The sequence below is a fragment of the Pyrus communis genome, chromosome 8, assembly GCF_963583255.1.
Source record: "Pyrus communis chromosome 8, drPyrComm1.1, whole genome shotgun sequence".
Taxonomy (NCBI): Eukaryota; Viridiplantae; Streptophyta; class Magnoliopsida; order Rosales; family Rosaceae; genus Pyrus; species Pyrus communis.
In genome coordinates, this window is record NC_084810.1 from 5,006,916 (window position 1) to 5,019,572 (window position 12,657).

A 12,657-nucleotide genomic window follows, 5' to 3' on the forward strand; every position below is an offset into this window, starting at 1 on the left:
TTGTAGAAGTAACAGTGTTCTGAGTCTGCTAGGAGACAAAGAGAATTAACTTGAAAGTAGAAGTTTTAGTATAGAAAGTTCTGCCCGCACGTTGTTATGGGAATAAAAATTGTGTGAAAAATTATGTTTCAAAGGTATAAACACATCAACTTATATCATATCTAATTGAATTACTGCAACAACAGATTGACAGAATTAATATGAAAATTCATAAACTATTCGACAATATGAAATCCTTCAATTTCTAAAGATGAGAAATGAATGTAGAAAGTAGAAATCCTACCTCATATATATTAAAACAATAAACAAATTCTCAGTGAATGATCACAAAAATGGTATAGAAAAGTAATTCAATTTCGTATTTCAAAATTGGGAACCATATAAAAAAAGGGTTTTAGGTTCTCAATTCTCACCATAACGAAAAGTTAGATAACGTTTTAACTTGGGTTGATTTCAGACACCAGCATCAATAAAACCAGGGACTTCAACCTGTGCAAGCAAACGATCGAATTAGACGCAAGCCAACCAATTTTGAATTTAACCAAATTTAAAAAAAAAAAATACAATTAAACTCCTCTTCTTCCTATATGAAGTAGTTGTTCCCGGTTTTGCCTTTGTCACACTCTACACACAAAATGCACACTCAAAATGCTCAGCAACATTATAAAAACTACATGTATACAGTATTGTATATGTATTAGGTATGTGTTTAGACATAAGGCATAAAGATTTACTAAAATAATCAAGCTTAAATTTAACAAAAGAAGTAATTACGAATTGGAATCAAACGATATAATAATTGCTAAAAAAACTTTGACTAAATTTTACAAATAGCATCATAAATTGTTAAAAATTTAACACCATTGAAAAAACTCTACTCAAATATGTAATTCTATTAAAATCACATCACTGAAAACCCCAAGGAAAGGGGTACATATTCCTAACCTGCCAAACAATTTCTACAGTCATACTGAAGCAAGGAAAACAGATGGTCTGTATCATTTAAAGGCAAGGCTAAAAGGGTGAGAGAGAGAGAAAGAGTCCAACCTTAATCAACATTTAAGAAAAAAGCGTGAGAGAGAGAGAGAAAGAGTCCAACCTTAATCGTTTGCATGAAATCTTGTAACTTCCTATAGTACCTCTGTAATCGTATCACCTGTAGAACTTCTGAAATAAAACCATTAAATGTGAAATTAAAATCTAAATCTGAATAATTGGATATATATATACACACAATCTGATATCCTCGCTCAAGAGTTTTGAAGATATAGGACTACTATAAAACGAAAACAATTGTGATCTACAAACATAAAGGTGCAATTGTAAAACCAAAACAACTATATCCATCAAAAAGTGCAATCAAAGCATATAACCTCATCCAGCTCCATTTTACGTATCAATAAGTAAATTGGATCAAAATCAAAATCCAAAACCCATTAATAAAATCCAATCTTTTACTTCAACGCAATCATAAATTACGATTGAAACATTATTACCTGCTAAGAAATCCCAATAATCAAATCCTTCTTGTCACTTGGAAGAGTCGATTGGAGCCAATTCGGGTCACATTCTCCTTGTTATTCAATCACACAAATCAAAATTCCAAGTTGAAAGCATTTATAAAAGACAAATAAAAAATATTACAAATTAAAGAGAAAAAAATGCTAAGAATAATGAAAGAGGAGCGTGTATACGGCGGAGAGGAGCAATGAGCATCAACAATCTTCGCTAGATTTCAATACTATGATATCATAGACGGTAATTCCATCAGTGTTTTAATCCTAAGATTTTAACTGATTTCAAGTAGAATACATCCAAGAGCTTACTGGATTTTGAGTTGTATACTGCTCTCCATTGAGTCCTCTTGTCATCCGAGGATGCAAGTTCATTGGTGAAACCACATGAATCATTCCCACAAATAAATGCTAAAGGAAATAGCCCTATAACCAATTAGTAAATGGTTTAAGTCTATTCTAACATATAAATGTGAAGAAAGATAGATAGATAGATAAAAACATGTTATGAAGATTGAGAGAGTAGAGAGGAACTGAAATAGACCTCAGCAAGTAGTAGTACTGCAGTCTGTAGAGGGTGCCCAGTTCTTGGCCTCTTGAACTTCAAACCTTGTCCCACATTAGAAACAATGAGATCATTGTCGACAGAAAATACAATCGGAAAGTTGGACACAAACCAAACTCGAGCAGCTGTGACCAAATGATGATAATTGCATGAAAAAGAAACAAACAAAAAAAAAAGAAAACAAATAACATTTCACATACAATTTGAATTGAAAACTGGATTCAAAATTCCCCTCCTTATCTTAAGACATAAAAATGAGATCATAAATAATTATGATAAGGAAAATTCAAATGAGGATTTTGTTGCAGAGAAATCCGTGTCAGATCACCTCCATGAACACGATTTTTGGAAGATTGGAAACGTCCAAAGAGGCAGGCCCTGTATTTTTGGCACTTTGAAACACAATCCACCTTTTCTTATTGGCCCTTCATAGATTTCTCCGAGTACAACCTGCAGACCGAAACAATACCCATTATACCTTTTTCAAATGGATTTTAGAGACAGAGGAGAGAGATTAGGGTTCAAGGACAATAATGAAAACTAATTTTACGCTGAGAGGATCTGGTGAAGCAATTGTGATAGCCAGAAGGCGCTCGAGAGCGACGGAAGCAGAGATTTGAGAGAGAGTGAAAACGAAAGGAAAACTGTAGAAATTGTCATGGAAGCAGAGCTTTAGAGCGATCTGATTTTTTGAATCACAGAAAGCGGAATGCAGTAGAAGAGTCAAGAAGAGGAGGAAAAATATCGAACAGAAGATGGAGCGATGACGGACGCGTGGAATCGAAAGGGCAAAACCGCCCTTTCACTGTACAAAAGCCGATAGAAGCCATTCTGTGACAAATATTTGGAGGGCGTTTTTGTCCGCACACTGTCCATAAACAGTGCACGCTGGCTTGAGTTTTAGTATAGAAATAATATATAATTTCTTTAAAGAAAAAAATAAAATACTATTAAGCTTACCTTATTGTCTTATTTTCTCACCCATCTTTTAATCAAAATGTTATTGACACATATATCTTTTTTTGACCATTGTTTTATAAATGGGCAGCTGACATGTAAATGCCGCAGCACATCAACTACCATAACCACTTCAATGGAGAAGCTTCTGGACAATCACAGATTTGCACCCAAAAAATTGTTGGTTTCTAGGGTCTAGGTTGGATGAGATTCATTGAAATCCAGGTGAGGATTATGGGTTGGCTATGTAATTGGAGAAGGATTTGGTTATGGAGTGAAAAGGGGGATAGGTGTGGGTGCGTTAGTGGTTTGGGTGGTAGAGAGGCAGAGGTCAGGAGTGTGGTGGTGGGTAGGGGAGAAAGGTATTGAGTATTGAGAGGTGGTGGTGAATGGGTTGCGAGCTGGTGGTGAGTGGACGGTCGGGCTGGGGCTTCGACTGTCATCGTGAATGTGGTGTTGCGATTAAGGATGATATAGAGTAAAAAATGTATAAAAATTTGAATATACATTAAAGGTCATTTTAGGAATAATAGGGGATGGGGGGAATAGCATTTTAATTTTTTAACTTTTTAAGATAGGTGAAATTATAATGTGGGTGGAGAAATAGGACAATAGGGTGAGTCTATCAACACTCAAAAAATATTAGTAGATATGTTAAGCAACAATTGTCTTAATGATTTTAGAATATTTGAATGAATTTCAATAAAATTTGAACAGTATGTTTCAGTTTAGTTGGTTTCAAAATGAAGAATTACAAAAAATTTCAAAACTAAAATTTTGTATATTTCCAAAGTTCATATAAACACTGCTTCACAATGTTAATTGTCGTCATTATATGGACATTGTTAATTGTTCATATAAAAAAACTACTCAGATCTGACATTTGGTTTACACCATGACGAAACTTGAAAGAATATACTACTATTGTTGAGGCTATTAAGAGCAGAATTCTCTTCTCTTCTAATTCAATTCTCTTCCCTCTCCTCCTTTCATATTGTCTTATATCTTTCTATAAAAAAGTTAACATACGATGTTAACATGACTTAATCATAACTGTTCAAATAGGAGGGGAGGGAAAGGAAGGGAGATTAGAAGGGGAAAGAATCTTACTCCGGCTACTTAGACACACAAATTGACACTTATGTTGACGCACACTTTAATATAAGAGAAACCTACATACAATGGTAGAACTCACATGTACTAGAAGTATATATTGTGTCAACAAGAATGTTAATATTGTGTGTCCGAATAGTTTTATTGTACTATCATATATATTAAAAATCAAACCTTACATCATGATAAAATAAACAACCACAAACAGAAAATGTCATACTATTTAAATATACAAAATTAAAATTCTCTAATATAGGTGCATTCCACATACAATGATAGGACCTGTTATAAATAGGTCAAAGTTAGAGAGATAACCTTTTTAATGGTAGGTGCGAGGTAGATGTAATATGTCACACTAAAATATAGCACAAGAGGATAACAAATAAAGACAGAGGAATAGATGATGTTACTGATCTTTTTCTCTCGTTCTCTTCTTCTTATATTTTCTTGTATATGTTTTGATTGCAGTCGAATGCTCTATTTATAGAGCAACTCGTATTACTACATTTGAAATTTACAACACACTTTTTGACAAATGACATCCTGAATTCCCAGAGTCAGTTCTCAAACTGTCATGGGAATTGACAATGTATATGTTTATTCATAAACAATGCAAATGTTAAAAGCCAATCTGTGAGGGCATTGAAAAACTCCACCAAAACACTGTGGGCATTCACTACCCATTAGCATTTTCAACAGGACCCAAATTGTTTTATTTAATCTGAAAATACATAATGAAATGTACAATCTATTCCTTAATCCTTCTTTTCATCATGGCCATGCACACTACCATCTTCACATAGAGTGAATCTTGTACATTATCCCAGAACCGAAAATATGCGTACCTCCATGTCTTGTTAAGAACTAAAGAACTACAAACTCCCCAAAATCCGACAATGAAACCTAGGGCTGCAAAAATGTAAAACCAAAGAAGCTCATCATGTTCATTGTCCGTATCTTTGTCGATGCTATTCTTATTATCCGCATCAATGTCTCTGCACTCATTTGGAAGTGGTGCACCACAAAGTTGAAGGTTCCCCTCAAATGCAGAAGCATCGAAGCTCTGAAGCTGCGTGCCCGTTGGTATTTTTCCCTCGAGATTATTGTATGAGACATCTAATTCTTTCAAAAAATTAAGGCTTGTCATTGATGAGGGAATTTTCCCGGAAAAATGATTCGTGGAGAGATTCAAATCCTCTAAATAGCCTAGGTTAGATATTTGGTTTGGAATGTCGCCAGAGAAGTTGTTGTCGTCAAGATACAACTCACGAATAAGTTGCAATTGCCCGATCTCAGTAGGTATACTACCACTAATGTTATTGATTGATAGGGCTATTGCTCCTGGAAAGTAAGACAATTTATGCGGCAAAAATTTTGGATTTTCTATGCTGCGGGTGAAGATAGGAAGTTCAAGTTCATAATTGTCTACTGGAGATGCATTCACCATCAACATTGGTAATCTACAAAGTTGTTTTGGAAATTCACCTGAAATTTGGTTGTCTGGCATTTCCAAAAAAAAGAGTTTTGGAAGAGTCCCCAACCAACTTGGAATTGGCCCTGTGATTTGATTACTACTCAGATCCAACACCTCTAGATTCTTTAGGTTTGAGAACCAACCAGGTATCTGACCAGTGAGCCCACACCTTTGCAAACTCAACAATCGAAGATTTTGGAATCCATGAAAATCAACCATGTCATCATCAGCTAACAGTGCCTCGCGACCAAACGAACCGCCAAGAAAGAGTGACCGAAGACTTTTGCAACGCATTAATATCTTCAATGCCCCTGTGGCATTGGTCAACCGTAAATCAGCAAGCGAGAGGAAGGACAAGGATTTCAATGAAAGAATCTCAGGTTGTATTTGTCCTTCTAGATAAGGATTTTCACTCAACCGAATTGCTTTTAGGGACCTGCATGAGTAAAGGCTTATTGGCAAGATACCGGTAAAATTATTCCCAACTAGGTCAAGTTTACTAAGGTGGCTGAGTTTGGAGAAATTAGGCATGGTGAGGTCTCCTTCCAAGTAGTTGAATCCCAAATGTATTTCTAGGAGGTTTGTGCAGTTCATTAAAGATGGAGGCAAATTACCCTCTAAGTTGTTGAAATCAAAATTCATGAATTTCAAATTGGAGAGTTTCCCAAAATTGAGAGGGAACACACCACTCAAATTATTAAAGTAGAAGTCAAGGATTGTGAGGTTGGCAAGGTTGGCAATTCTTTCACTAATGGCTTCATTTAGTGAATTGAGAGGTAATGCAAGTTCCACAAGTTTGGTAGCGTTATAGATATCTTCTGGAAGTGATCCTGACAAATTATTATCACCGGCACGAAGAATTTGCAGTTCGGAACACCCCCCGAGCCCTTGAGAAATGTTGCCACTAAATTCATTGGAGGAAAAATCCAATACTCTTATGGAAGGAGATGATCGGAGACAAATAAATGAAGGGATATATCCAGAGAAGGTGTTGTTGCTGACATTGAAACTAGTCAAGTTCCAAGCTTGTTGGAAGAAAGAAGATAGAATTGCACCATGGAAGTGATTGCTTGACAAATCTATTGTCTGGATATTTTTTGGTGGTAAAGAAAACGGTAGCTCACCAGAAAGAAGGTTATAGCTCAAATCAAGGATTTCAAGGTGATTCAAAGAAGAGAAGAATTTAGTTTCAAGGGTGCCATAAAGTGAATTTTGGGAAAGATTCAAGTGGGTGAGATGTGTGAGATTTCCAAGTGATGAGACAAACATACCTCCTTTGAGCCCTTTGGAGGGTAATATCAAATGGGTGACCCAACCCTCTTGATTACAAGTGATGCCATTCCAACGACAACAATCAACAGAACCACTCCAATTTATGGGAGGAGAAGATAGAGTGCGGGCGAAGGCCAGGAGACAAGTGCATTCAGTTTGGTTGCTTGCATGAATGTATGGTGTAGATATAATGAAAGAGAATAAGAGGACAAGGAGGAAGCCGTGATCCATTTTTTTTTAACTTACAGTAGCAGGTCTGCACATATCATATATATATAGGAGCAACCAAAGGTATGCATCTATGTATAATTTTTTTGGTGTGTGTGTGTGTGTGAGCATAAAAGATAGTATTTCTTTGCAAACAACCATGACCACACACATTAATGTACATTTTCCAAACCCTTCAATACGTGAGAGAGGTTTTCCACAATGAAAAGGACCTTGTTATTTTCAGAACAACAACTCATATCTTCCATTCCAAACTACCCAACAAGCCATAGAAAACAAGTGGAGCTCCTCCCGAGTCAAGGCATAAAAGTCCACACAATCGTATAAATGTTAAAAAGTCCAGTGGGTAATGAATGCCCACATAGAAACTGAAGACATTGGGTAGTTCTTCAATGCCCATAAAATTAATCTTGACTTGGAGGAAGTTATATTGTCAAAGATGTGTGCTTGGAGTTCCTCTATAAATAGAGCACTCCGTATGCTTTCAAGATTGATAAGCTCATATTTATATATATTTTATATCAAATTCACTTGTCTTTTTTTAGTTAGTTCCTTATATTTTTGAGTTATTTACTTTGTTTTTGTGTTTTGTAGGATTTGTCAAGTAAAGAAAAGAAAAATAACACAAGTGGAATTTTAAGTAATAAATTCGTCAAAACTGCCTGTGCAGGTCAGCTGACTTTGGAAGCAAGTTGCAGACAGTTCAGAATGAATTAGAGAATGAACCTTATATTCTTGGAAAGCTACGGATGTCTATTTTCTGGAGCATTTCGCGGATTGTTAATATCATTTTTCTAGAAAAAGTTATGGTCGTTCTAACACTGAAAGGTTCTCAGGAGGCTGAGCAGTTTGTAACTGACAAGAAAGCATTGAAAGCAATAAATCCCATAAAACTAACAGCCAAAACTGATGCAGCCAAGAACAAGTCAGCTAACACCTATTCAAATATCAGAGGAAATGAAAAATTAAGTGAGAGTAATGGGCATAAATGCTGCCCAAAGAGTTACAATTGTTTTAGCATTTCCTCCCACTTATTGTCATCACTAAATGGCTGTTAGTGGGGGGAGTTATGGAGAAAAAACTGTGGCAGCAGAAAAGAAGAAAAGACCTACAGGTTGCAGCAGCAAAGGGGGAGAAAAAGTGCGAAAAAAAATATAGAAAAACAAGGAAGGAAGCAAGGAAAAAAAGGAAAGGCTGCTGCGTTGGGGAAGGAAGGAAAGGAAGGAGGAAATCTTGGCATTCTCTTCTCTCGGTTTTATCTTCTCAAACTCATGTCTTTCTTTTGGTTTAATTTGAGAATTATGTGTAACTAATTTTTAGTAGTTAGGGGCTGTTTTGAAGCCCCGAATATGATTGCAAGTTTGTTATGACATTTCGTTTGAATTACTTTTACGAATGGATGAAAATTGGTTCACTACTTGTCTCATTGATGAATTCTTTTTGTGTTTTCTATGGATGCATACTTAGTAAGCATATCTAGGATTCTAATGCTATGAATATGTGTGTGCCTGCCCTTGTCGAATGAGGACCTACATATGTTCCAGAGTAGTACTTGTTAATTGCGATTAACATGTGAATCAATTTCTAGGATAAGTAAGAAAACGCTAGTACTTACGATGCCTTGTGATGACTCAAACTCTTTTCGTTCTTAATGATTTCTACTTGTTAAATCTATGAACACACCATTCTAGATTGCATGTTAGGGACTAAGTTAAGTTGAAAACGCCATTCTCTTAACATACTACATAAGAAAGAGTAATAGGTTGGGTTCTAACATTGAACCAACTTGAGCATCTTCATCCGAAAATGAAAGGAATTTGAATGAAACATAACATGTTTGCATGATTATTTGGTGGTGGATAACAATTCCCCTAGCTTGTTTTTCTTAATTTGCAAACTACTCAAAAATCTGTCTCTGTTCTGTTTTTGTTCGATTTAATTTAAATAGAAAATCGACTCCAAAAATCCTAAAAATTTGTGTGAGTGTAGCTCTGTGTGTCTAGTATCTACATATAAAATTTCGTAGACTTTAGATAAGTGTAAGTCCATCTAATAATTATTTTTCGGTGGCTGGTCAGTAGTGACAGCAACCCAGTTTTTGTGACATTTTAAGTAGTTAGATAAAACAATCTTCTGCGGGAAAGACCCTTATTTTCATATGCTATAATTGACAAATCTTAGTGTTAATAAGGAAAATTAATAGGAGATTTGTGTACTACTTTGTGGTGTGTATTTAATCCTATCAAAGTTAAGCACAGAGAGAAAGAGATGAGGGAAGAGAAAGAGAGGAAGAGGAGAGGATAGAATAAATAGAGTTATTTTTGTACTTCTATTATTCCAATTATAATGAAAGCACCACTACTACCCGAGGACGTACTCCAGTCACACTGACTGTAGAGGAACCTTGTAAATTTTGTGTCTTATTTTATTTATTCCACTGCACACACACCATCGATTTTACAACACGTTATCAGCACGAGAAGCTCTCATGTCAGTGGAAAGCACAACGCCATAAATCCGGTGAAACACTATCCACCTCTCACCTCATTCATCTAAAATCTCACAGAATAAAAGGTATGTTCATTTTTCGTCTCTCCCACTGCGCCAGAAGCGCCCTACCGAATTCCGGTAAGAATTGAAATTTACGACCTGAAGTCGTCAAGAGATGAGAAAACTCGTACTTGACAACTGGTTTCCAGAGATCCAGAAGAATCTCATCAGACTTGGAAACCCAGATCACGTTGTTTTCGACGGATCTCGAGAACTCCCATGAATACTTGGTTGTTTGAGATGGTGATGGCAAGAATGAATCCACACAGGCCTCTCTCTCATGTGCCTTCGTCAACCCCACTGTCATCTATGTCTCTGTAGGGAGGTTCTTGCTTAACGATGCCATGTTCCCTGGGTCATGCAAGAACAACGCCAGTCTCTAGTAGCCTTTTGGATTGAATTGAATTTGAGCAACCTCCATAACTACCCAGCTGGCCTTGTGTTTCGAGACTGGCAAAGACAGAGAAGGAAGAAAAATAATAGAAAATGGGGATTAATGGAATGCCAAGGCACATGTGAAGAAGAAAAAAAGATGTTGACTGCAACCTAAGAAAAAAAATATATATAAAAAGGATTTGAATGGTGCATGACACCATTTGGTCAACATAATATAAATGGTTTCTGTTGGTGCATGGCACCATGCTATAGAAATAAGAAAAGTAATAATAATAAGGTTTGAATAAGTGCTGACAAAAGAAAGAAAAATAATAAATAAAAAGAGGTATGATACTTCTTGTTATTTATGTGAATTGGTGTTGGTTTAAAACCCTTTCACAAGTTCTATTTACTTTAAAGCAATTTATTTATCATGGACGGTTTTACCGCCTACTGCTTTAAGTTTTGATTTATGTGAATGGTGCTGAATTAAAGCCCTTGTCACAAGCTTTATTTACTTAAATGCAATTTATTCATTATGGCTGGAATTACCGCCTATTGCTTTAATTTATTTATTGTACTTCTTTTTATTACGATGAGTACATACTGTACCCGAAGTTCCTTGATCAGATCAGAACCTGCAGTTTCTTGATCCTCATCAAATAAAAATGATTGGACCTAAAGTTCCATCAAACAAAAGGATCGGGCATGAAATCCCTTGATCCTCAAGATCAGGACATGAAGTTCCTTGATAAGTACCTTAAGTTTGAAGTGCCGCAGTGCCTCAACTTAATTGCAATAAAAGCCAGAAGAGTCTCAGTCTACAGACTATTAAATAAGGACCAGAAGTTCCTTATGTCCATACTCAAAATGGTTTAGTAGAAGCATTTCTTAAGCGGATGAAATTGATTACCCACGTTCTGCTGATGAAAATGAAATTGCCAAGTTTCTACATGGGACATGTCATTTTACATGATGCATTATTAATTTGGTTGAGACCCGTTGACAACCATCAATACTTCTCAGTACAACTCGTGTTTGGGAACCAGCCAAACTTTATACATTTACGAGTTTTTGGTTGTGTTATCTATGTGCCTATTGCACTGCCACAACATACTAAAATGAAGCATCATTGCGGATTAGGCATTGATGTTGAACATCATCCATCATTCAATATTTAAAACCCTTAACTGAGGATATATTTACCGCGTGGTTTGCGGACTGTCATTTTGATAAGACAATTTTCCCGCTGTTAGGGGGAGAAAATAACTTCGTTTCAGAAGAACGATGAGAAAATATCATTCCAGAAGAATGATGAGAAAAAAAAAAACCGTTCCAGAATAACGAAGATAATTTGTCTTATTTTGATTCATGAAGCAATCAATATACAAACGAAGTGAGAATAATTGAATGATGCAACGATATGCAAATCAAATGCCAGATGCATTTAATGATGCAACGAAAGTAATGAAATCACATATGCTTGCTGCAAATGTGCCTACAAGAATTAAGGTCCCTGTTGGATAAAATAATATGGCAGCAAATGATTTATCTGTTGCACACCTGAAGCGTGGCAGACCCTCAAACTCAAAAGGTTTAGTCCTTCAAAAGAAGAAGAATATGGCACTACTAAAACTATTGCATTCCCGAAGCATAACTGTCGCATTCCAGACGCATGACAGTTGCCGCAAGGATACTTGTCCCGAAAAAGTCAATCCGCGGACATGGGAATGTTGATGTCTCATGCATGAAGCATGATAGACGTATAGGTTCCAATGACTCAACTTCCGAAGTGGAGATTAAAATCCAAGCTCTATAATGCTCAAGAGGAGGTTATGATCCGCATTCTCTAAATTACGACTATCCTGGAAGAGATAGTGTAATGCCCTTGAAGAGGCAATGGATATCCAAAAGAAATGAAAAGCTTTTATGCATGCGCATGTACATGAGAATATGAGATCACAGATTGATAATAACCAATGATAATTTTGGTTTTTACAAGTAGCTACTAAATTCATCAATGAGCTGTGGTGATATTGAGTTCCGTTCTTTTTCCATCAACAAAATTATGGGCCAAAATGGAAAAAGGCAATTCCATTACAATTTTGTAAGAACGTGGAAAAATAGACCTATATACTTGGATATCATACAAATAGCCAAAAGATGTTGAACCTAGAAGGTTACATATGGGCATTTGTAATACCGTGAAATACACTCACATGATATGACACAAGGTTGGAAACGAGTTCGTATAAATGGAGAATTATATACGAAGGGTTATGAGTCACCCACATCATATCTCCATAAGTAAATCCCTCAAATATACATAGAAGCGACTTGCTCTGTATAAATTCTAAAGGAAAATGTGTCATGAAATGTAGAAAATCCCTGAAGGATTCAAATTGCTTGAAGAAAGCCCCGGAAGGGTAAAGCATAAATTATGTACTCAATACCAATGAATGGTATAAATTGCCTTAGTGAGTACTTTCAATTATGGTATTGTTGCAACATACTAAAATCTCTTGCAAGAGTTGATGATATTAAATTGGGACTCCTGAAGAGTCAAGAAAGATTATAAAGTGTTGAGAGAAATATTGTCTCGAACTGCA

At 35.9% G+C, this 12,657-nt stretch overlaps 1 protein-coding gene and 1 long non-coding RNA gene across 3 annotated transcripts; both read right to left on the minus strand.

Annotated features, from left to right (window-relative positions):
* Positions 1-408: 408 nt before the first annotated feature.
* LOC137743898 (uncharacterized) lies at positions 409-2,781 on the minus strand. 2 transcript variants are annotated; one of them, XR_011069543.1, is made up of 6 exons: positions 2,630-2,781; positions 2,408-2,529; positions 1,827-2,204; positions 1,497-1,573; positions 1,100-1,167; positions 409-489 (listed from the first exon to the last, which is right to left on the minus strand). It is a non-coding gene; the product is annotated as an uncharacterized lncRNA (long non-coding RNA). The 2 variants fall into 2 exon arrangements; XR_011069542.1 differs by having other exon boundaries at positions 2,408-2,781.
* Positions 2,782-4,857: 2,076 nt separating this feature from the next.
* Positions 4,858-7,021, minus strand: LOC137743815 (receptor-like protein 2). Its single transcript, XM_068483750.1, has one exon. The coding sequence runs from the start codon at positions 6,890-6,892 to the stop codon at positions 4,898-4,900; it is 1,995 nt and encodes a 664-aa protein (XP_068339851.1). The 5' UTR covers positions 6,893-7,021; the 3' UTR covers positions 4,858-4,897.
* Between the last annotated feature and the right edge of the window lie 5,636 nt (positions 7,022-12,657).